The sequence below is a fragment of the Haliotis asinina genome, chromosome 9 (assembly GCF_037392515.1).
Source record: "Haliotis asinina isolate JCU_RB_2024 chromosome 9, JCU_Hal_asi_v2, whole genome shotgun sequence".
Taxonomy (NCBI): domain Eukaryota; kingdom Metazoa; phylum Mollusca; class Gastropoda; order Lepetellida; family Haliotidae; genus Haliotis; species Haliotis asinina.
The window spans coordinates 23,694,781-23,716,834 of record NC_090288.1 but is presented as its reverse complement, the minus strand read 5'-3'; the positions used below and the strand labels follow the sequence as shown (position 1 = coordinate 23,716,834).

Genomic DNA, 22,054 nt, shown 5'->3' with positions numbered 1-22,054 from the left:
TAAAGTGCCATGTCACATGTGTTGTAAAGGTCACTATCTCTACAGGTGTCCCTTATTTGCTAGCAAGACAGTTGAGGAGAGAAAAAACATTGTCAGAACAAACAAGTTGTATTATAAATGTCTCAAGCCAAATCATGAGGCTGAGAAGTGCTTTTCGGCCATCAGGTGTCAGGAACCAAGGTGCTGAAGACACCATCACACAATGCTGCATCAGGAGTACAAAACAATGACAGACTATGTGAGAAATAGAAAAGTAGTTCCTCAAAATGACTTTTCGGTTCTATTTCAAATAGTGCCGGTAAGTGTTGTGTGACAGTCTGGGAGAATTATAGAGACGTTCGCGTTGTTGGATTCTGGCAGCAATCAACTCTCATTCATAGCTCATCGGCAGACGAACTCTGTTTGAAAGGGAAAAAATAAACTTTAAACATGATCACACTCAGTGGAAACATGAAGCACAGCTCTCAAAAGGTTCATCTACAGATCAAGAGTCTTGCATCGGACTCCAAGGCAATTCACGTCAAGGGCGCTTGGACTTACAATGGAGCATTTAAATGTAAATCACAACATGTTAATCATAAGTGGAAACACATTGCCCATCTCAAATTGCCTGATGTTGATTCATCACAGATCCAACTTCTCATAGGCTTAGATATTCCTCAAGCACACCTACAAGACGATACTATTTCGGGCGACAACAGACAGCCTTATGCAGTGAAGATGCCATTTGGACTCTGATGGGTACGTCAATGCATGACGACAGATCACACACAACACAAGCACATGTTAACTTCATCATATCACAAGACCAGAATCTGCAGGATCAAATGGAACAATTCTGGAAAACAGAATCATTTGGGACATAACACAACATGGAGGAAGCCATATCGGTTGATTCCAAATCAACATGCTTTGGAAAAGTAACAACACTCACCTACCAAACAACTATCACTACGCACGCAAGAGACACAGCCTGCTCATGAAAAAGCTTGACCGTAGTAACCAGTTTGAAGAAATGTACAGCAAGACCTTGAACCAGTACATTGACAAGGTCTATGCAACCTAAGTGACTGACAGTATATCCTCTGGCAATGAGGATCGTCCATGGTACATTCCACACCATGGTGTACTAAACCCCAACAAACCTGGTAAGGTATGTGTTGTTTTTGATGCTGCTGCTTCTTACAAAGGGCCCTCATTGAACGACATCTTGATGTGTGGACCTGATCTAGTCAACAGTCTCTTTAGCATATTGCAGAGATTTCGGCTGTATGATATTGCAATTGCTGTTGATATCGAAGTTATGTCTCACCAAGTTAACAGACCTGAACATGACTCTCAAAGCCTGCGATTCTTGTGGAAAGCTAAGAAATGTAAACCAGGTCCCCCAGATATGTTCAAAATGGGTGTTCACATATTTGGAGCAACAGATTCATCTGCATGTGCCAACTATGCTGTTAAGTGAACTGCACTTGACAATGCTGACTAATTCTCACTTGTAGCGAGTGACCCAGTGCCGCATGATTTTTACGTTGATGACTTATTGAAATCTGTTGAACTGCCATCTCAAGCAACTGAACTTTCAAGGGATTTGACAACGTTGATAGAGAAAGGAGGCTTTGCAATGATTCTGATGATTTCACACCGCTGACCCCAACACTTCCTCATTGGATGAGCTGACCCTGGACAGCAAATCGGAAACTTTCACAAAGCTGACCTTTGTAGCTATAGGAAATGGAGACAAAGTCAGATGATCACAGACCATGTTGTTAAACGTTGGAGGGGAGAACATCTGCCAATGTTGACGATTCAACAAAAATGGGAAAAAAAGAATCTCCAAACATCGTTGAAGGTGACCTTGTCATGCTGATGGAGCTAACCAAACCATGTGGCCAATGAAGATTTGCCCTGGAGATGATGGGCGTGTCCGGTCAGTGAGAGTAAAGACCTCTCATGGAGAATACACCAGACCAGCTTCCAAAGTGTGTCTCCTGGAAAAATCTGCACCAGTTTGTGATAAATGACTCTTATGTACTTTCAAATTTATCACAAAGTCATTTCAAGTCATTTCTTTTTTGTTTCTAACGCAAAGTACTATGATAGTGTTATTTCCTTTCCGCATGAACACATGTTTTAAGAATGTAGCGAGGAGCTTGGCCGTGATTGTAAAACTGGCAAACAACATGAATAAACTGGTGAGAACATTACCATGTCTTCTCTGAAGAAAGGAAAAGTTACCCGCATTTGCACCTTCAAGTTCTCTCATCAAAAGACACTGCAGATGCATAGATGTCTTCTCACAGTATGGCATGTAAGAGTCTGAAACTTTTGGCAAAAATGTATCACAAGGAAAATGTGATTCCATATGCAAAATACAATTTTGTGGAGGTATATAGTAATGTTGCAGAGCGTGGAGTCATCCCACATATATACTGAGTCAAAAAAGAAATTTCACATTCTTTCTTCGGGGCTCTATGAAAGAACAAGACTTGGTAAGATGGTTAAATTGTTACTGTTTCATTGCTGAGATCTGTGTGATGTACTCGATACACTGACAGTGCCGTAATCAGTTCCATTAGGCTACAGCGCCGTTCCAAAACATGGATGTACAGAATGTCAAGTCACAAAAATAAAAGTTCGAAATTTTTCAGACCATGTGCATTCGCCACTGCCAAACACCGTCTTATCGACCACCGGATGCTTGTGAACATGTGATTCTGCGCCATTGCTCTTGCAAGGCAGCGCCAAGTTCCTGCAAATTCTGAGGTTAGTTCCTAAGACCACGAAGCCTTCTCCAAAGTGCATCCCAAATGTGCTCAATTGGATTAAGGTCAGGGGACCTCGATGGCCAGTCCATGACATTGATTCCAGCAGTTTGAAAGTAATTTATCTCAACATCGCCATATGAGACTGAGCATTTTCATGCTGGAACTGTAGACCTGGGCCATGAGCCACCATGAAAGGAATGAGTTCAGGAGGGAGCACCTGCTCTCGGTAAGCAGCAGCTGTGATGTTTCCACAGATGACCAGAGGTCGGAAACGGTTGTTCCCAGAGAAAGCACCCCACACCATGCAACTTTTGCCCCAAAATCTGTCTTCCTGTACACAACATTTATGACATCGTCTCCAGATCCTATGCCTGCCGTCCGCGAATCTGAGGGTAAACCTGGATTAATCGCTAAAGAGCATTCGATTCCAGTCTCTTGGTCCATCGGAGGTGACATTGGGTCCACAGCAGATGTTGACATTGATGAAACGGCGTAAATATTGGCCCATGATATGGATGTCGAGAATTGACATTGGCAGCCTACATCCGATTTCAAATGGTGTGTGAGGACAGTTGACCTCTAAACATCTCAGGCCTGGTTCGTGTAGCTGGCAGAAATCTGTTACTTATGTGACATAGGACAATTTGACGGTCGTCTGTCATGACGTCACACATGGACGACCCAACCTTGGGTAATCAGAAGTGGTGCCAGTTTGTTGTAGACGACCTCACAAGTCATATATAGTACGACGGCTGCATCCCATGGCTGTTGTGACGTCAATAACTGATCTTCCTGATTGCAACATGCCACGTTCAAGTTGCACATTTGACAATCATGGCAATCATGGCATTTAAAGTACTTTTAGACCTGTGGTTTAAATCTGTTTTTTTTTCGGTTATTGACTCCAGTGCAAACACATGCAAATGAAAACTTTGATGCAAAAGATCACATGATTGACTGCACATGCAAAACCTGATTTGGAACTAACATCAGTTGCACGATGAATGGATGGGTTTGAGTGGGTTTAGCTAACATTTTTCCAGAGTCAAAGGATAGGGATCCCATTTCACATACATAGATGTATCATCAGAGAAAAATTATTCCTTATTTTAAAAAAATACATTTTGTGAAGTTTCTTTTTTGACTCCGTATATAAGGGGTTAACATCTGTGGTCATGTTGACAAGGCACTGGACTTTAGATCACATGGTCGAATTCCAATACAAGACTCGGAAATTTTATGGCCGCTACATTGGCACCCAACAAGTCTTAGTACCCAACTATGCGGCTGGGGACGTGCTTTTGACAGGGGAGTATGTTGCAAGTCATGGATTCATCCCACAGATGACATCCTTACCTTGTCAGCTTGCTCACAGGATTAACCTCTTTGGTAATGTGTACAAGTCATCCGACTTTCGATCAGAAGGCCTGTAGTTCAAATCCCAGTACAGATGGCCACTACACTCAGAAATATAAATATGTTTAGGCTGCATTTACAAAACATTTCTTTGTTTTTTATCCCCCCCGGCATGTAATGCGGGGGATATAGTTGACGCCTTGTCTGTCTGTCGGTCCGTCCATCACGTCTGTCCATCGTCATATTTCACAGAAGCGAGTTTAGTATTCTGTTTATTACTCGCCAACATAAATTGACAGAAACTGCCGCAAAATTCCCTACAGTGTGATCACTTTCAGCTTTCCGCAAGTCAAACAAGGGCTAGTAAAATTGAGACATCTGCATTAGCATTGTGACATCACAACTTTGAGCCATTTTGACGTCATGCGTCAAGCTGTATTGCACTAGTGCAATATTGCCGTAAAAATATTACACTGCAGTATCTTCAACAGGCATGTAATAAAGTTGACGCCTTGTCTGTCTGTCTGTGTGTCTGTCTGCCGTCTGTCCGTAATCGTTTTGTTTCCGGAGCATAACTCGGAAACCGTTCAATATGTTTAGACCAGACTTGGTAGATATGTCAATTCGAACCTAAAGTGGCGCCTTTTGCTAGGTGCAGGTTTTTGTGATTTATCATTTTCTCGGTTTCCATAGAAACGTTTTGGACATGTCTCAAAATGGAGGGATGGGCTTGATTTCCAGAGCAGAACTCAAAATCCATTCAATATGTTTCTGCAAAACTTGGTAGATATGTCTGGCAGATCCCAAAGTGGTGCCTTTTGCTAGTTACAGGTTTTTGTGGCTTATTATTTTCTTGGTTTCCATAAAAAGGTTTCAGACTTTGTCTCAAAATGGAGGGATGGGCTTCGTTTCCGGAAATAGATATATCAATCAGAACCTGAAGTGGTGCCTTTTGCTATTTACAGGTTTTTGTGATTTATTTACATCAGTCAGAACCTAAAGTAGTGCCTTTTTGTACTTGCAGGTTTTTGTGCTGTATTATTTTCTCGGTTTCTATGGAAACGACTTTGTCTCCAAAGTGAGAGGTGTTTCGTTTCCAGGGCACATCTCCAAAAGTTCCTAATATCTTTCAGCAAAGCTTGGTGGATATGTGTGGCACACCCCAATGTGGTGCCTTTTGCTATTTACAGGATTTTATAGGTTTCATTGTTCTGTAAGTTCATGTTTTATGAGTACATTTGAAAATAATGCCAGTTTGTCTAAATATTTGACACTCACAAACTGTTTGAAGCCAGCATTAAATTTCAAACTGTCATGTGCTAACAGTTTATTAGAAGCAGTGTGCTTAGAAACGCAAGTGCTTTTAACTTTGTTATTATCCCCCCGGCATGTAATGTGGGGGATGTAGTCGAAGCCTTGTTTCTCCATAATCATTTTGTTTCCAGAGCATAACTCAAAAACCGTTCTATATTTTGAGACTAAGTTTGATAGATACAATAATCTAAACCCATAGTTGTGCCTTTTGCTATTTACAGATTTTTTTCATTTTTATTTTGTTTGTTTTTCCATGGAACATTTTAGTCTTAGTCAAATGGTGGGGTGGGATTCATTGCCGGAGCATAACCTGAAAACCGTTCAATATTTTTCTGCAAAACTTGGTAGATATATCAGTCAGAACCTGAAGTGGTGCCTTTTGCTGTTTACAGGTTTTTGTGATTTATTCTTCTCTGGGTTCCCATGGAAATGTTTCGGACATAGTCTCAAAAGTGAGAGGTGTGTTTCGTTTCCAGAGCACAACTTGAAACCCTAATATCTGTCAACAAAACTTACTTTGACAGGGGGATATAGTCGACGCCTCGTCTGTTGGCCCGTGCGTAATCATTTTGTTTCCAGAGCATAAGTCAAAAACTGTTTAATATTGTTAGACCAACATTGATAGATATAATTATCTGAACCTTTGGTTTCCTTGGAAACTTGATAGAAGAACTTGTACTAATTTCTATACCTTACAGTGGAAAGATAATTACATGTCCTGTACTAACTCTCTCTTTTTTTTTGTGACACAGATACAACATTACTGAGGAGGAAGAGAAACGACGCAATGCAGAAGCTCTGTTAGAAAAAACTAAGGACCAGCTAAAACGAAAAGAAGAGAAGTATACAAGGTATGATTATGTTTGGATAATCATTTACAAAGCATAGTACTATAAAACTGATGAAGAAAATCATGATTAACCTGTGTTTTACCAAAACTCTAACCTAATAATTCCTTTTTTGTTTGAAAAAACTTATGCTCTGTCATTAGGGCATTAGGGCTCCATGCCTATTTTAATTGTTATCAACACAGTGACGTCTGTCTGTTCATCTGTCCATAATAATATTGTTTACTCAAGAAACATTTTTTCCACGGATCGTTTTGGTCTTAGTGTAATAGGAGGGGTGAGCTTCGTTTCCGGAGCTGAACTAAAAAAACGCTCAATATTTTTCTGCAATATACTGGATAGATATATCAGTCAGAACCTAAAGGGGTGCCTTTTGCTATTCACAGCTTTTTTGTGATTTCTTATTTTCTTGGGTTCCATGGAAACGTTTCAGACTTCAACTCAAATTTACAGGTGTGTTTCGTTTCCGGAGCACAACTCAAAAACTTCCTAAAATCTGTCAGTAAAACTTTCTAGATATGTGTTGCAGACCCCAAAGTGGTGCCTTTTGCTATTTTAAGGTTTTTGTGATTTATTATTTTCTTGGGTTCCATGGACTTAGTCTCAAAATGGAGGGATAGGCTTCGTTTCCCGTTTTCTTAATATCTTTCAGCAAACCTTGGCAGATATTTGAGGCAGACCACAGAGTGGTGCCTTTTGCTATTTACGAAGTTTTGGCGTTCTTATTTTTTTCCGTTTGCATGGAGACAATTCAGACTTAGTCTCAAAATGGAAGGATCTCAAGGAACTCAAAAACCATTTGATATCTTTCAACAGATCTTCGCAGATATGTGAGACACAGCTTGAAGTGGTGCCTTTTGCTGTATGCAGATATATGGCATATATATTTTTCATGATTTCCATGGAAACATTTCAAACTTAATCTAAGAAAACATCAAGTAACTGTCAGATGATTTGTCCTTTCAAATATGTGGGGGGATATGTCATCTTCTTATGACTCTTGTTTCACTAGTCATCACTCATCAGATCTTGGCATTACAAAGAGAGCACAAAATTGTAACTGTAGCTTGTTTACAGACAGCAGTCATGCATTTGTCTATCTTGGATGTAGATTGTCGGTCATATTGTTTTTTTAACAAACAGTCGATGACTGGCAGAGGCCTATTAACTCCATTAATTCTGAGAGTAAGTACGTGTGTCCCTCAACACAACAACCAGCCTTTATATGTACTGACACAGTGTTGGCAACATTCAAGCACGGTGTGGCAATTTCACCATGCACTAAGAGCTTACTCGTACAGGGAGTAAACAGTAGATTGCCAAGACAGGCAACTGGAGTGTTATCAATAAGGCTTGCCACTAAAAATACTATTGCCATTGAACATGTGTGATACAAAAAATGACCCTCAATCCACACTCAAAACACTAAACAATGTGACCCAGTGATGATAATCCCTTAATCAATGATAATACAAATGAGAAAAAAACACTCGAGAACCAGTGGTCAGGATCTCCTCACAAACATGAACAAGGTGTGCCAGGTCTTGAAGTGATTACCTCAAGAAATCTCAATGTGCTTGGCTCAAGAACAAAGGTCAGATAATTCAGAATGAGTTTTTACAATATTCAGTTTCAATCTCCAAAAATTACTGGTCCAATGCATTCCAAAATGAATTCCTCTGAATTCTGGTGCTCTTAGATTGTTTTTATCCCCCAAGCATGTATTGGCAGGAGGGAATATAGTTGACGTCTCGTCCGCCCGCCTGCCTGCCCGTAATCATTTTGTTTCCGGAGCAGAAACTGTTCAATATTTTTAGACCAAACTTAATGGATATAATACTCTCGACCTACAGTCCTGCCTTTTGCTACTTACAGAGTTGTGGCATTTTTATTTTTGTTGTTTTTCCATGGAACATTTTGGTCTTAGTCTAATGATGGGGTGGGCTTCGTTTCCAGAACAGAACCCAAAAACTGTTTAATATTTTTCAGCAAAACTGGTGCCTTTTGGTATTTACAGGTTTTTGTGATTTCTATTTTTCTTGGTTTCCATGGACACGTTTTGGACTTGGTCTCAAAACTGAGAGGTGTGTTTCGCTTCCGGAGCAGAACAAAAATACCATTCTGTATTTTTCTGCAAAACTTACATATATCAATCATAGCCTGAAGTGGTCTGTCAGCAAAAGTTGGTAGATATGTGTGGCCTTTTACTAGGTACAGGTTTTTGTCATTTATTATTTTCTCGGTTTTCATGGAAACATTTCTGACTCAGTCTCAAAATAAAGGGATTGGCTTCATTTCTGAAACAGAACTAAAAAAACGTTCAATATTTTTCTGCAAAATTTGTTACATACATCAGTCAGAACCTAAAGTTGTACTTTTTAGTAGTTACAGGTTTTTGTGATGTATTATTTTTTGGGGGTTTCTAAGGAAACGATTCAGACTTTGCCTCAAAAGTGGGAGGTGTGTTTCATTTCCAGAGCACATCTCAAAACATTCTTAATATCTGTCAGCAATACTTGGTAGATGTATGTGGCAGACCCCAATGTGGTGCCTTTTGCTACTTACAGGTTTTTATCTGTCCGGCATGTGTTGTTATCCCCCCGGCATGTAATGCGGGGGGATATAGTCGACGCCTCGTCTGTCCGTCCGTCCATCTGTAATCATTTTGTTTCCGAAGCATAACTCAGAAACCGTTCAATATTTACAGACTAAACTTGATAGATCTAGTAATCTCAGCATATGGTTATGCCTTTTGCTATTTACAGAGTTTTGGCATTTATATGTTTTGGGTTTTTTTTCCATGGAACATTTTGTGTTAGTCTTATGGTGGGGTGGGCTTCGTGTCCGGAGCAGAACTCAAAAACCGTTCAATATTTTTCTGCTAAACTTGGTAGATATATCAGTCAGAACCTAAAGTGGTGCCTTTTGCTAGTTACAGGTTTTTGTGATTTCCTAGTTTCTTGGTTTCTATAGAAATGATTCGGACTTTGTCTCTAAAGTGAGAGGTGTGTTTCGTTTCCGGAGCAGAACTCAAAAACTTCTTAATATCTGTCAGTGAAACTTGGTAGATATGTGTGGCAGACCCCAAAGTGGTGCCTTTTGGTATTTACAGTTTTTTTTATGATTTACTATTTTCTTGGTTCCATGAACACGCTGTGGACTTCCTTTCCGGATCACAACTTGAAAACCATTTCATATCTTTCAAAAGATCTTGGAAGATATATGAGACAGATCTTGAAATGGTGACTTTTTCTGATTACAGATATATGGCATATATATTTTTCATGAATTCCATGGAAACAATTCAGACATGGCCTAAAAACACAATAAGTAACTGTCAGATGATTTGTCCTTTCAAATATGAGGGGGCCGGGGGGATATGTCATCTTGTTTCTGTTTTCATGGAAATGTTTTGGACTTCTCAAAATCGAGGGATGGGTTTCGTTTCTGGAGCAGGGGTCTGCCACACATATCTACCAAGTTTTACTGGAAGTATTTGAGTTCTGCTCCGGAAACGAAACACACCTCTCACTTTTGATACTAATGGCGAAATGTTTCCATGGAAAGCAAGAAAATAAGAAATCACAAAACCTGTAAGCAGCAAAAGGCACCATTGTAGCTTCAAGGAAAAGAAATGTTTGTATATACTGCCAGAAGACCTCCTCCATCTTGGACCCAGTTGGTCTTTGCAGTTGGAAGACCAGTGCTCCGTTGTTCAAAACAACCTTATCTCTAAGATTTCAACCTTAGACCTTTAATAAGGTTAGCCTCCCGTTGCACGAAACAACCTCAACTAAGATTAACCTTAAGTTAAGGTTGATAACTAAGGTTGGTTCGACCCAACCGTAGCATCTCTAAGGTTGGAAAGGGAATGTGGCGGCTGCTTTTATTTTGAGGAATCAGAGAGTGTACAGAAATGGGAATGTCAAAAATAGCATATTATGATCAATGATATCAAGTTTACCAATTATGATCATTCTGAAATGTCACCGATGAACCAAGAATTGGTTGGGATGTTTTCGAAAATACACTTACACGAACGCCAAAGTGCGCTTTCCGCCATATTGGATAGTGTTTACAAAATCACGTTTCGACAAGGCCGATATTGAGACGCCTATCATATCACGTATACTTCATAGTCTGCTGCGACAAATGCATCACTGAATTCTCCACACATCATAGAATCAAATGTTACCTGAATTACAAATGGTCTTTGTCACCAACACCAACTGTCTACATAAAATGAACGAGAACAAACACGGTGCTCGAAGGACTGTGCGTTTCATATGTAAACAAAGAAAAAATCCAATTTTACACTACGTGGCATTTTCGGAAATTTTCCAGCATCCAGCCGTGTAATCATTGCTTACAATGGTAAAGTACGCCTAGAATATTAAGTTGAAGAGTATCGCAGCAAGAAATAGTAAGTTAAAAAAATATACAATACAATCATTTAATGATTCATATACAACTGTCAAAGTTTCTGTGCAGCGTGACGCCATGACTGACGCAAAATCAAGCAGAACGACAACGGTACTTATCGGCTTTTCTGGCTTCTTCCGTCATTTACATTGTAAACGATAAAAACATATAACAATACACAGACACTCAGAATAATTCTGATTACTTATATCTCAAATTTATGTTCAAAAGATCCCTGAATCAAGGCAAGAGTCCTCGCAAAATCCGATGTACCCTTGTCAGCAAAACCGCCATTTTGAAAGAAATCAGTCTTGGGTAGTGATGTCACATGTCAACATTGTTGCACATATTAGGCAATTTCTTTGAGAAGGTCGGTTGAACAAGAGTAAACACAATGTCCATATCATTCTGATTGCACTTTCAGTATTGTGATGTATATTTTGCGTATTCTGACCAGGTGCGAGTTTGTCAAAAACGTTTTGAAACATGTTTTGATAGCAACTAGGATATCTAACTCAATATTTATACGAAAACTGCTAAAGAATATATAACAGGTCATGTCTTAATTTGGACAAACCTTACATACACAATCTAATAGTTCTCTCTTTTTACCTTTTATTACATACCTATGAAGAGAAATAACATAATCATAAATGTTTATATCCTAAATGAATATTCATTTACGCTAAATTGATGCCAGGCAGGTCCATGTGTTGCTCACAATAAGACATGTAGTAAAACTAATTGTTGATATATTCAGGACACTATTTTGTTTTGTCTAAAGTGTGTTGAATTCTGGCATAGAAACCTAGACCTTTGACATATTCAATGGAAATTAGGTGAGATATATACTAATCAGCAAAGCAGTGTCGTCTTTTTGCTACGTCACAAAATGCCCAAAACATGCCATGACGTCAACTAAAATGTTGCATCATTTATGTTATTATATAATGTCATTACATTTGAAGATGTGTCTGTTACTCCGTTAATAGTGATGCAAAGTTAATCAAAATACATCTACACAAACAGGATAATTTGGGAATCTAAGAACTAAATTATGTATTGCCATCCAAATCGATTTCTCATGTAGTACATTGGTATCTTTCCTTATAAACTGTGAAACTACCAAAAAGTCTCCGCTCACATTGGGGAACTTTGTATTGGAATAGGTTTGTTCACTGTGTACAAAACATTACGAAAATATACTGTCCGTATTCACAGCAAATTCTCTCCATGTGATCTTAGTTACACTGACCTGATGTAAAGCATAGCGGGGTTATGCTCCCTTATCTTTATGCGTGCATCATCTCCCTATGGACGTCATAGAAGAGAATGCATTTTTTACACTTATTGTGGGCCATTTTTAATATTGAGCGTATAACGTTGTGCATTAACACATAAATCCATTTCATATACACTTATGTCGTTTTGACATTAGGCTGTATTTTCTTCGTTCACACGTTTCGTAAAGATGATAAATTTAAAAAATCGTAGCAGAGTGCTTTTATTGGTATGAAAACAGAGAAATTTACTGATTTATAACGCACACAAAAGTTTTGGACAACATTTAGCAGTATCTATTTCTCAAACCCCTGAGGTTGTCGCAGTTATATTTATACCAATGGATAGGAAATTAAATATTCTACATTTCTGTGTAATTTTATAGCCGTACACAGATCCAGTACCACGCGAACACAATTCTCGCACAACGTTCACTTTTCAAACCTTATGAATATGTGCCCCTGAAAAAAAAATCGGCATCCACGGGTTAAGGTTACGGCTAAGGTTGGAGCCCAAGTTAAGGTTGCCCTAAGGTTGTTTTGTGCAACAGGCGTATCTTTTTCTTAAGGTTATCGTAACTCTGACCTTAGTGCTTAAGGTTGATCTTAGCTATGGTTGTTTTGAACAATGGAGCACAGGGCCTGTTCCACTAACCGATCTTAGCCCTATGCCAATCGTAAACCCCTAAAATCCCAATCTTAGCTTGACGTTACGATCGGCATACTGTTCCACTAATCAATCTTACCAAAGCCAATCATAGAAGTCTGTTGCTCATGACCAACTTAAGATCGCTAAAATCAATTGTAGAGAAACAAAAATGGCGACTTTCCTTATTGCCTGTGAAGATGAGGAGCGAGTATCACTACTCTAAATGTGTCAATTTCCTATTTAAATGTCATTCAAACAAACAAAACCATTCAAAGTATAAATACACATGCCTCATATCCACATATGATATGATATTGAACAAGGCTAAATGTTGTTACTGAAATAAGTTTCATGAAGAAATATCGTATCAATATGCAAAATATACATCATAATGCTGAAAGTGCAATCGGAATCATGGGGCCAATATTGACGTATGACATCACTATCAGTGACTGGGTTACACAGGATTTTGCAAGAACTCTTCCCTTGATTCAAGGATCGTTTGTACATAAATATGAGATGCAATTAATCAGAATGAATCTGACTATTTGTTTATTGTTATATGCTTTTATCGTTTTCACTGTAAGTAAGAACAGAAGCCACAAATGAAGGTAATTACCGTTGTGGATCTGCCTGATTTTGTGTCTGTCATGGCCTCACGCTGCACGGAAATTAATTTCTTTTGAATTATCTGATCATTGCATTGTATCTATTTCTAATTTCCTATATCTTTCCACGATGCTTTTCTGTGCATATTCTAAAGGCATTAAGACAGTCAAAACAATGAATAGACGGCTGGATGTCAGAAACAGGACTCCAGGACTCCAGACATAAGTATGGCAAATCAGGTCCTATTTCAGCTAAAGGTCACATATACTCTAATAGGGTACAAATGCAAAATTACTTGCTGATGTCGTTATAAATGAAACCCCGTCATTAAAACTGCTCATTTCGATCTTTAATTACCTAAAATCAACCTTTTTGTCAACAGTGCACAATTCTCGGCCGCAAACGAAATTTCAACCAATCAGAGCGGTGCGTCTCCGTGACATAATAGTGGGTATAGAAATGAGGGTCTGTGCAGTATTCATCTACATTTCAGGGGTTAAACTATTTCGTTTACAGGTCAAACCTGAAATCGCAAAAGCTGTTGAGAAAAATGAAAGCTATATGTTCTCACAATCTACTGGTAAACACATATAAGATGATCCACGACCTGACAAATGACCCCAATTTACATACTTGGGAACGGCCCACAGAACGATCCACTTGAAACAAGAGGGAGACAGGTTGTCTGATAAATATCGAGAAGTTCATTTTCCCTGTGCGAAAACTTTCCTTAGAACCCTTGTAGTTCAACTGACACTTTGCCATATCATACATCGTATCCACAGTGGGTAGTTGTTTTTTTACGCCATATAAACTTTGTACAAGTTGACGGACTGCACACCAGTCGAAATCATCAAGTTCGTAACTGCAAGTTTTGGGTTTGCGCAACTTGTGGGACTGATAAATGTAGGTCCACTCATACTCCTACCACCTTCTGCCTTAATGCGCTTTAAAGTTGCTGTTGAGAGTCCAGTAGCGAGGCTACTTTTTAAAAGAGAATCTGCTTTGGTTGCACATTTTTTGTCCATATACAAGGCTATCTCCCTTGCCTGAGAATGAACTATTTGCCCATGTTTTCCTAACTTGGACATTTTTTACTACAGCTGATCGAAATCTGTTTAACAGTATTGAGACAGGTGTAAAACAGTGGTGAGATACGTGTTAATCAGTAGCGGTGTTGATTTCATGTCATGGTTAGCATGTATTGCACGTGCATAATCGTCAAGCTACCTGTAGCAGCCAAGTGTACTCGCCCAATTGGTTGTACCGCCTCTCCTCTCACAAATGCATTTAGTGCGCAGGATCATCTAATATGTGTCTAGCAGTACAATCATTTAAGTTTTGTCTCTTGCTTTGCCTAGTTTTCGAGTTACAACCCTTGTTTTCATAGACGATTCTGTTGAAATCACTTGGTGTCGCTTGGTTGTAATCTGTGTTAGGTGGTATAAACCTACACGTTATTTGTCATCATTCATTTGATGCTCAGTTAATGAATTTATAACAGGTATAATTAGTGGTAACGCCACTTAGTTTACCCGAAAAAGGCCCCCATTTGGCATTTCTTTTGATAACACGCTGATTGATTAATTACTTTTATGGGAACTTAAATGGGGATTTGTCAAAAGGTAGTGTTTATGTATATACATTTACTAATCTATACTAAATACATTCTGTCATGTCTGTGTCTATGTAAAATCAACACCCTTCTTTCAAAGGATTAACCGCCAATACATTGATTCATTGCTCATTATTGGCTAACTAAATAACTTTTTAAAAAGAATGACGCATATTGTGCAATTAGTTGCCAGGTGTGCTATCTTGGGTAACCAATGAAACTATACAGCAATGTGAAAAACCTGAAACGATGCATCATGTTTTCGTATATTAGACTGTTAAAAGACACGTCACTTGGGAAATCTGCAGATGAATTATATATCACTTGTTTTTGTGGATATTGATGGATACATTCCTCGAAGAAGGTAATAGCCTGACATTGCTCCTATAACTTTGATTTTAATATCTGCATTTTTGTTTTTAATAAGTTGTTGTAGCTTTCAACAGAATAATTGTTTTCGTCGTTAAGTGTAATGATGCAGACGACATACACTAGGGCGTGTGTGCGAATTATGATTCATATAGGCAAACTATGAAATGTCTACATATTACATTCCTGTTATACATTCGCAGATCACTTCTTTTTATTAAGTTTCAAAATGCATACAAGTATGATTATAAAGTAATTAGGATTATGAGACCAAGTATAAAGACGTATATTGACAAGTGTCTACATACTGTTGAGTGAACGTTACAAACCAAGTAAATTTAGCAAGTGAAGAAATTTATCGCGCAGTATTTTCACTTCGACACCGACCTCGCTTTGGTTATGTTACAGGTTGTGTCATGCAAACTCCTTTTGGTAATGATTCAAATACATATTTATGTAGTTTTGATTTTCTAACTTGATGAGAACAAACCATACATAATCTCATTAATTCAAGTGGATTTGACTTCATGATTTTCAAAAATGGCAGCGCCCTGTCTTGGGAGGAATGCTATTTAAGTTTGTTTTCACCGACTTACAAAAGGACAATTACTTTTTACTGGTAGTAAAATATGTATTTTATTGATGGACAATAGGATTTTGCATGACATTGCTCATAACATAACAATTTCACTCTTGGAAGTGAGGTGGAGGTCAATATAACATTGCTTGCAATATAAATGTCACTTTGACTCCCCCACCTTGCTTCCTTGGAAGAAGTCATTATGTTAAAAGTTGTGTCATGCAAAATCCTTTTGGCCTTGATTCAAATGCATATTTAACTACCAGTAAAAAGTAGTTTTGATTTTCTAACTTGATGAGAACAAATCATAATCTCAATAATTCTAATGGACTTTAGCCTGTGACGTTTTTTTTCAAAAATTGCGGCGCCCTGTCTGAGGATGAATGCTATTTAAGTTTGTTTTCACCGACTTACAAAATCAAAATTACTTTCTACTGGTAGTAAAATATGTATTTTATTGATGGACACTAGGATTTTACATGACATTGTTTATAACATAACAATTTCACTCTTGGAATCGGTCAATATAAGGGGTCAATATAATATAACTTACGATAATATTGTCACTTCGACCACAACCTTGTTTCCGAGGAAGAAAGCGTTATATCCATGCAAAGTCCTTTTGGTCAGCAATGTGTAGTAAGCAGTCCTGATTTTTATAAACTCAATGAAACTTGAACTCCATTTTCTATCCTGGAAGCGTGGTAGGGGGCAAACCATCCGTTTTAGTATATACCCCAGGCTTCCACAAAGCTCACTTCGCACTCACTAACAACCAATTTAAGCACAAACTACTGAGTCTGGTGGAAATCTGTGCATAGTCACACCATCACCTGACCCCAAGGAACAATTGACTGCAACACAACAATTTGGCATGTCTTTGGTGACTTCGAGAAATCAGCAAAATGACGAGCTTCCTACACATTTTCGATACATTTAACAGGAAATTGTTCCTTCTATGACGTCACTGTAGGGCTCTGGCGACAGAGTTACATAACCAGTCTGCGGTTTCGTTTGTGGGCGAGAGGGAAGGAGACGGCTTTTTAGCAACTTTTGAGCGCTTGGTATTAACCACAAGTTTTTGTAAAAATGCTGTTTCGTTTATGACTAACCAAAAGTCTTTCATATGCAGTGATAAAAAGAGTACCAAAAAAATGGGGTTTAGTGGTCCTCTAAGAGTTCAAAGATTGACCCATTGAGAAGGCACAGAGAGCTTTCTCTTTGATCTCTGAGCACAAAGATATTCTTGACATGCCCTCTGACACTTACTTATGTAAGAATTTAACATGATGCTTGCAGTGGTTCACTTAACACCAGACCAACTGTCTTACCTCTATTGGTGGTGGTCCACTATTCTCTGAAACCCATGTGATTCGTAGAACCAGCTAGATTTGTTGAGTCCTCATGCATCAATGATCCCTTCACATGTGTCCAGATGTCAGACTTCAACTCATTTGGTGATCCCATCTTCTTTGGCAACACCCCATACATGAACCAGACACAGGCATTTGTAATGGCTCAAACTTCAGCTGCACTATCGTGCAGGCCTTACAACCTGCCTTTGTTGACCCTGTCGATTCCTGACCCACATTGAGCATGTGAGCATGTTAGATTCAGCTACTGTGTCTTATCTTCCAAACCTTCCTATTGGTTCAACAAACATCATCTCTTCAGAGATCACTACAAATTTTATAATCCCTCTCATCTCAGCAACATTCTGAAGGCAGCTGACATTGAGTGATAATCACCCATACGTCACAAGCTACCAGACTGATGCATCTGGCTCTACCTGTATCTTGGTATCATTCCCCAGAAACCCAGTGTCACTCCAGTATTTACTTTGCTGTGATGGTGTCAGCTATGTTTGGAGCTTGGAAGAAGATTCAGCAATGAGAAACACTTTCAAATCAATGTCCTCAAGTCCAACCTCCCTTCTCCACCATACCCTGACCTGAACATATGCAGCACTGCCTTGGCTTGCAAGACCCTTGCAGGTTAAGTAAGCGCATTTTTGCACTCTCAACAGCCTCTTCAGCGGAAGTCTCCTGTACCATGTTGGCGTTCTGGACCCTGGCATCTATGATGGCTCGTCACTGCAACAGGTTATTGACGTGGATTATGTACCCACTGCCTATACAACCTTTTATTGTCCGATGTAGAAAGACACAATCAGTTTTGTCCTTTGGTACTGGTGCAGGAGTTGGCCCGACAAGACATACTGTGACATACTCTGTGGAATCGGTGTTATCTTGAAAAAGTGAATAAGGTGTATTCGTTCCACTTTATCTTGGATCAACTTCCCACGGGCATAGATCTAACTCACCTAGAATGACGCTGTGACACTGCATCAAAGATGCTGTTTGAGGGGTGACTGACACTCATTCTCAAGATCAAATGAGCAATCATGTCAGTAGAATATGAATGCTGAATTCCAGTTCATGTCAATATGTTCCTCTCTTAGTTGCTGGACACATCCTTGATCAAGCTCAAGCAATGGCGCAAGGGTCATTCAATATTATTTGGAACTAATGTTAAACAGTCAAGCTAATCGTTGGCTCTGCTGCCTTTTGCCTTTATGTGTGATTGCGGTTGATAGTTTCGAAAGTGAGAGGTGTCCAGTCATAATTACGATCCACCTCTAAATGGTTTATAGTTTGCAATATCCAGGTAGATCATATTAACCTTGTCAACCACCCAACCAGACCCCTTGTTAGTGTTTCTCGATTTTTTTCAAATAATCTGTCAATAGAAGAGTTGATAGTATCTGGTTGTGTTGTAACTGCTTGATTACCTCGGAAGTAAACAATGGTCTGGTCAGTTGCTTCATTCCCCTGTTCTTTCTCTAATGTCGTCTTTAATGTGAGTTGAAATTTAATACCATTTAAATCATTCAGTTCTTCATTCACTTTATCAAATACCAATCGCCTTATATTTTCAACGTCTATGTTTCTTCGAACATCCATCTTCCAACCTCTCAAATATTTTCCTATAGCACGCTCAGTAGGTGTGAATTGTAATTCTATAGGAGCTTGTTCATTGAGTAATTCAATGAGCTTAATGAGTGAATAGACTATCATACCATGCTCACGCTCTTGCCTTCTTAAATCTTTCACAGCCTGACAGGAGGTTTTTGATACTTTATCCCTAATAAAGTTATTCAGACTTGCTCATACGAGAATACCCACGAATAGCACGCCCACGGGCCTGTTGTTTCAACTCAATGTAGTCATGATACAGGGTTCATACCATATGTGAACCATTTCTCTAATTGGTTGTCACCAGCTCTCTGCCAACACGATCCTGCCAGCTAGCCAGACAGTATCGATCGATTTCCATTTAGACATTTGTGTAGTAAAGGAAACAGACCAGCCCACAGCCAGATGGCTGTCTGCTGTGGGCTTTTGTGGAGGGAGGCGGGTGTGTCATTTTGGTTTGATGTTTTTGAAAGGTGGTCCAGATCTATGTTATTGATATTATATACTTATTTCTTGAACTGGTCTCGTGCAACCATTACTTTTACTACTCTCAGTCCATGTGGTATATTTTCATATTTTCTTAGGCACGATGTTTATCTCCTCCGAGTTCACCAGGCTGGTACAAATACCTCACGATGATACAGTCTGGTATTTGTTTTTCTCTTTCATGCAGCAACGCTCTGGTGCAGCTGATTCAGTTGATTCATTTAATTTGAATGGCTTCGACGGGCTGTTTATCGAGGAGTCAAGTGACTTTTAGGGTTGACCATCTGATGTACTGATGTCCAAACAAACACTCGGCTAAAGTCCTGTTGAATTTTTCGATGATGGCTTGACTTTGGTGAGCTCTGTCCACACCTCTTCTCACATGGACATTATGCTTCGATAACAGCTGTGACATGGCTCCCATGAACTCAAGTCCGGGATCGACATGGAATTTGGTCGTCCAGGTGAAGCGACTGCATTTATAGATCTGGGGCCACTTGCACAAAACAATCTTAGAGCTACAATTATTGTAAATCCTTAAGATTGCGATCTTAGGCTTCAGCTACAATCGCCATCCACTTGCACAAAGTGATTGTAGGCTAAGATCATTGTAAGTTTACAAAACTTTACAATTGGTCAGAACCAATTGTAAGGAGCTAAGATCATTGTTATCAGTAGCTAAATGGTGTTCAAGTTGGTGTCAGTTTCACGCAAATAATTAGCTTTACGTTTGGGGATTATTTTTATATTGCATAAAACTGTATGATTCCCCTTGACACTTCAACACAGAGAATGCAACATCGATTTAACGTCTGAAATATCGTTATTTGAGGTAGTGAACAACATCATTATCGAGTCGATATCATAAAGTACAATTCTCACCCCATTCGGTGTGGGAAAAAGTATTAACACCATACCTTTTTGATAAGCAAGGAAAGGATAGTAACGAAAGGTGTCTGCATGTGATTAGCAGTGGCCATGACCTTTTCAGTAACTCAGGAGAAGCAGGTCTTAGTTTTTTACTCAAGATGAGAGTGGCTTCCCTTAGCATATTATGCCGTTGTGGTAAAATCTGCCATGCCCGAATACAATACAGAACAGATCTCAATATGTTTCTTTTCGGTTGATGATTTTGGATTAGTTTATCATTGAAATAATCTACAGTTGGATGACGTACAAAATTATGTTTTTTTCTACTTGTAAAAATTGAATGTGACAAAAGTTAAGAGTTTTAATCTATGCATTTTAAGATTAAAACAAGTATTTTTCAAATGGGAAAAATACACTTGCTTGGGTATGTGAAATTTGCATAAAACGCTTTTTTAACAAAATGCACAAATAGTCATCAACAACATAAAGTAATTAATATACTGTGGATGAGCATTTAACAACCCATACAACACACACGAAATAATATCGTTTTCATAATTCCCTATCATGAATTTTCCACAACACTCCCACAGTCCTGTCACACTTTCCTATCTTTACACATCTAATGGTTGTGGGATATATTTGGGATTTTACTCCAGATAACACCGACCAGATGCCAAACTATGTTCAACTGACAGCCATTGACAATTCATGGTGCATTTTATTTATGTGTCATCTTTTAATTTTGTGAATATTGACTTGTGAGGTCCCGGGGTAGAATAGGCCTTCAGCAACCCATGATTGCTGTAAAAGGCGACTCAGCTTGTTGTTGATCACTGGATTGTCTGGTCCAGACTTGATTATTTACAGACCACTGCCATATAACTGAAATATTGCTGAGTGCTGCGTAAGACTAAACTCATTCATTCACTCATGATTATTAGGTCAATAACTCAAGACCAGAGTTCATGAATAGCATCTGACCCTCTGACACATCTGGCAGATTCACCAGTGGTCAGATAGAAATCACCAACCCGCCAGCTGCAGTGTCTGACAATTTCACAATGTCTTTGTCTGGAGTTGATACTTGCGGCATGTGACACTTGTTTGCTTTTTAGAAATCTTATGTTTATCGTATAATGTTAATAATTTCAATGCCAATTATAAGAAATGTTAAATCTGAAATGTTTAACTATATTCTGTGGGTCCTGTGAGTTATCATGGAATAATAATTTGTGCAAAAATACATTTATTACCACTACAAGCATTATACATTAGGATTCAGATATTAAAATATACACGTAGAATATTAATTTCATCATGATCAGTTGTAGCTTAGAAGAAGACACTAGCTTAAAGCAAGAACTAATTTCATAGATCTACAACTCCACAAGGGTTTAAAATTACAAGTGCATTCTTTAAAGATGTTTGTACATAAATCTTAGCCTGAGATATTCAAAATACCACGGTTAGACAAACCGTTCATTAAGACAAAAGCTGAAATTAGACATCTTAATGAGATTCTTTGAAGAAAACATATCATTAGTACATCAGTGTGAAAACATTTTTAATTAGGGTCATTAAGCCATGGCCCAGTGAAGCACATCTATTGTAATCCAAGCTATTATAATTGACACATCAAAACAGGCTTGGATAGAACTAGCCCAAGCATACAGTAAATGTGCCAGCAGGTTTAATGCCACTTAAGATAGGATTAATAGGATTAAAAGCACTCCCCTCTGCCTGATTATTCCAGTAGGTCACACCCATTCTGTATATTCAGTATTTCATTGGCTATTATAGGCACACCCATTTTGTATCTTTTAACGAGCCACAACCTTTTTATTGTTTCAAGTTTAGTTAAATAGTCTCCAACTGCATTTGTCCATAAGAAGGGTTTAGACTTCCAACTC

At 38.7% G+C, this 22,054-nt stretch overlaps 1 protein-coding gene across 1 annotated transcript in view; it reads left to right on the top strand.

Moving 5' to 3' along the window:
- Positions 1–22,054, top strand: part of LOC137296913 (ankyrin repeat domain-containing protein 26-like) — a 523,769-nt gene that overhangs the window by 151,514 nt on the left and 350,201 nt on the right. The window contains exon 19 of the mRNA XM_067828810.1: positions 6,191–6,289. Within this exon, the coding sequence (XP_067684911.1) occupies positions 6,191–6,289 (99 nt within the window). The remainder of the gene's footprint in view (positions 1–6,190; positions 6,290–22,054) is intronic.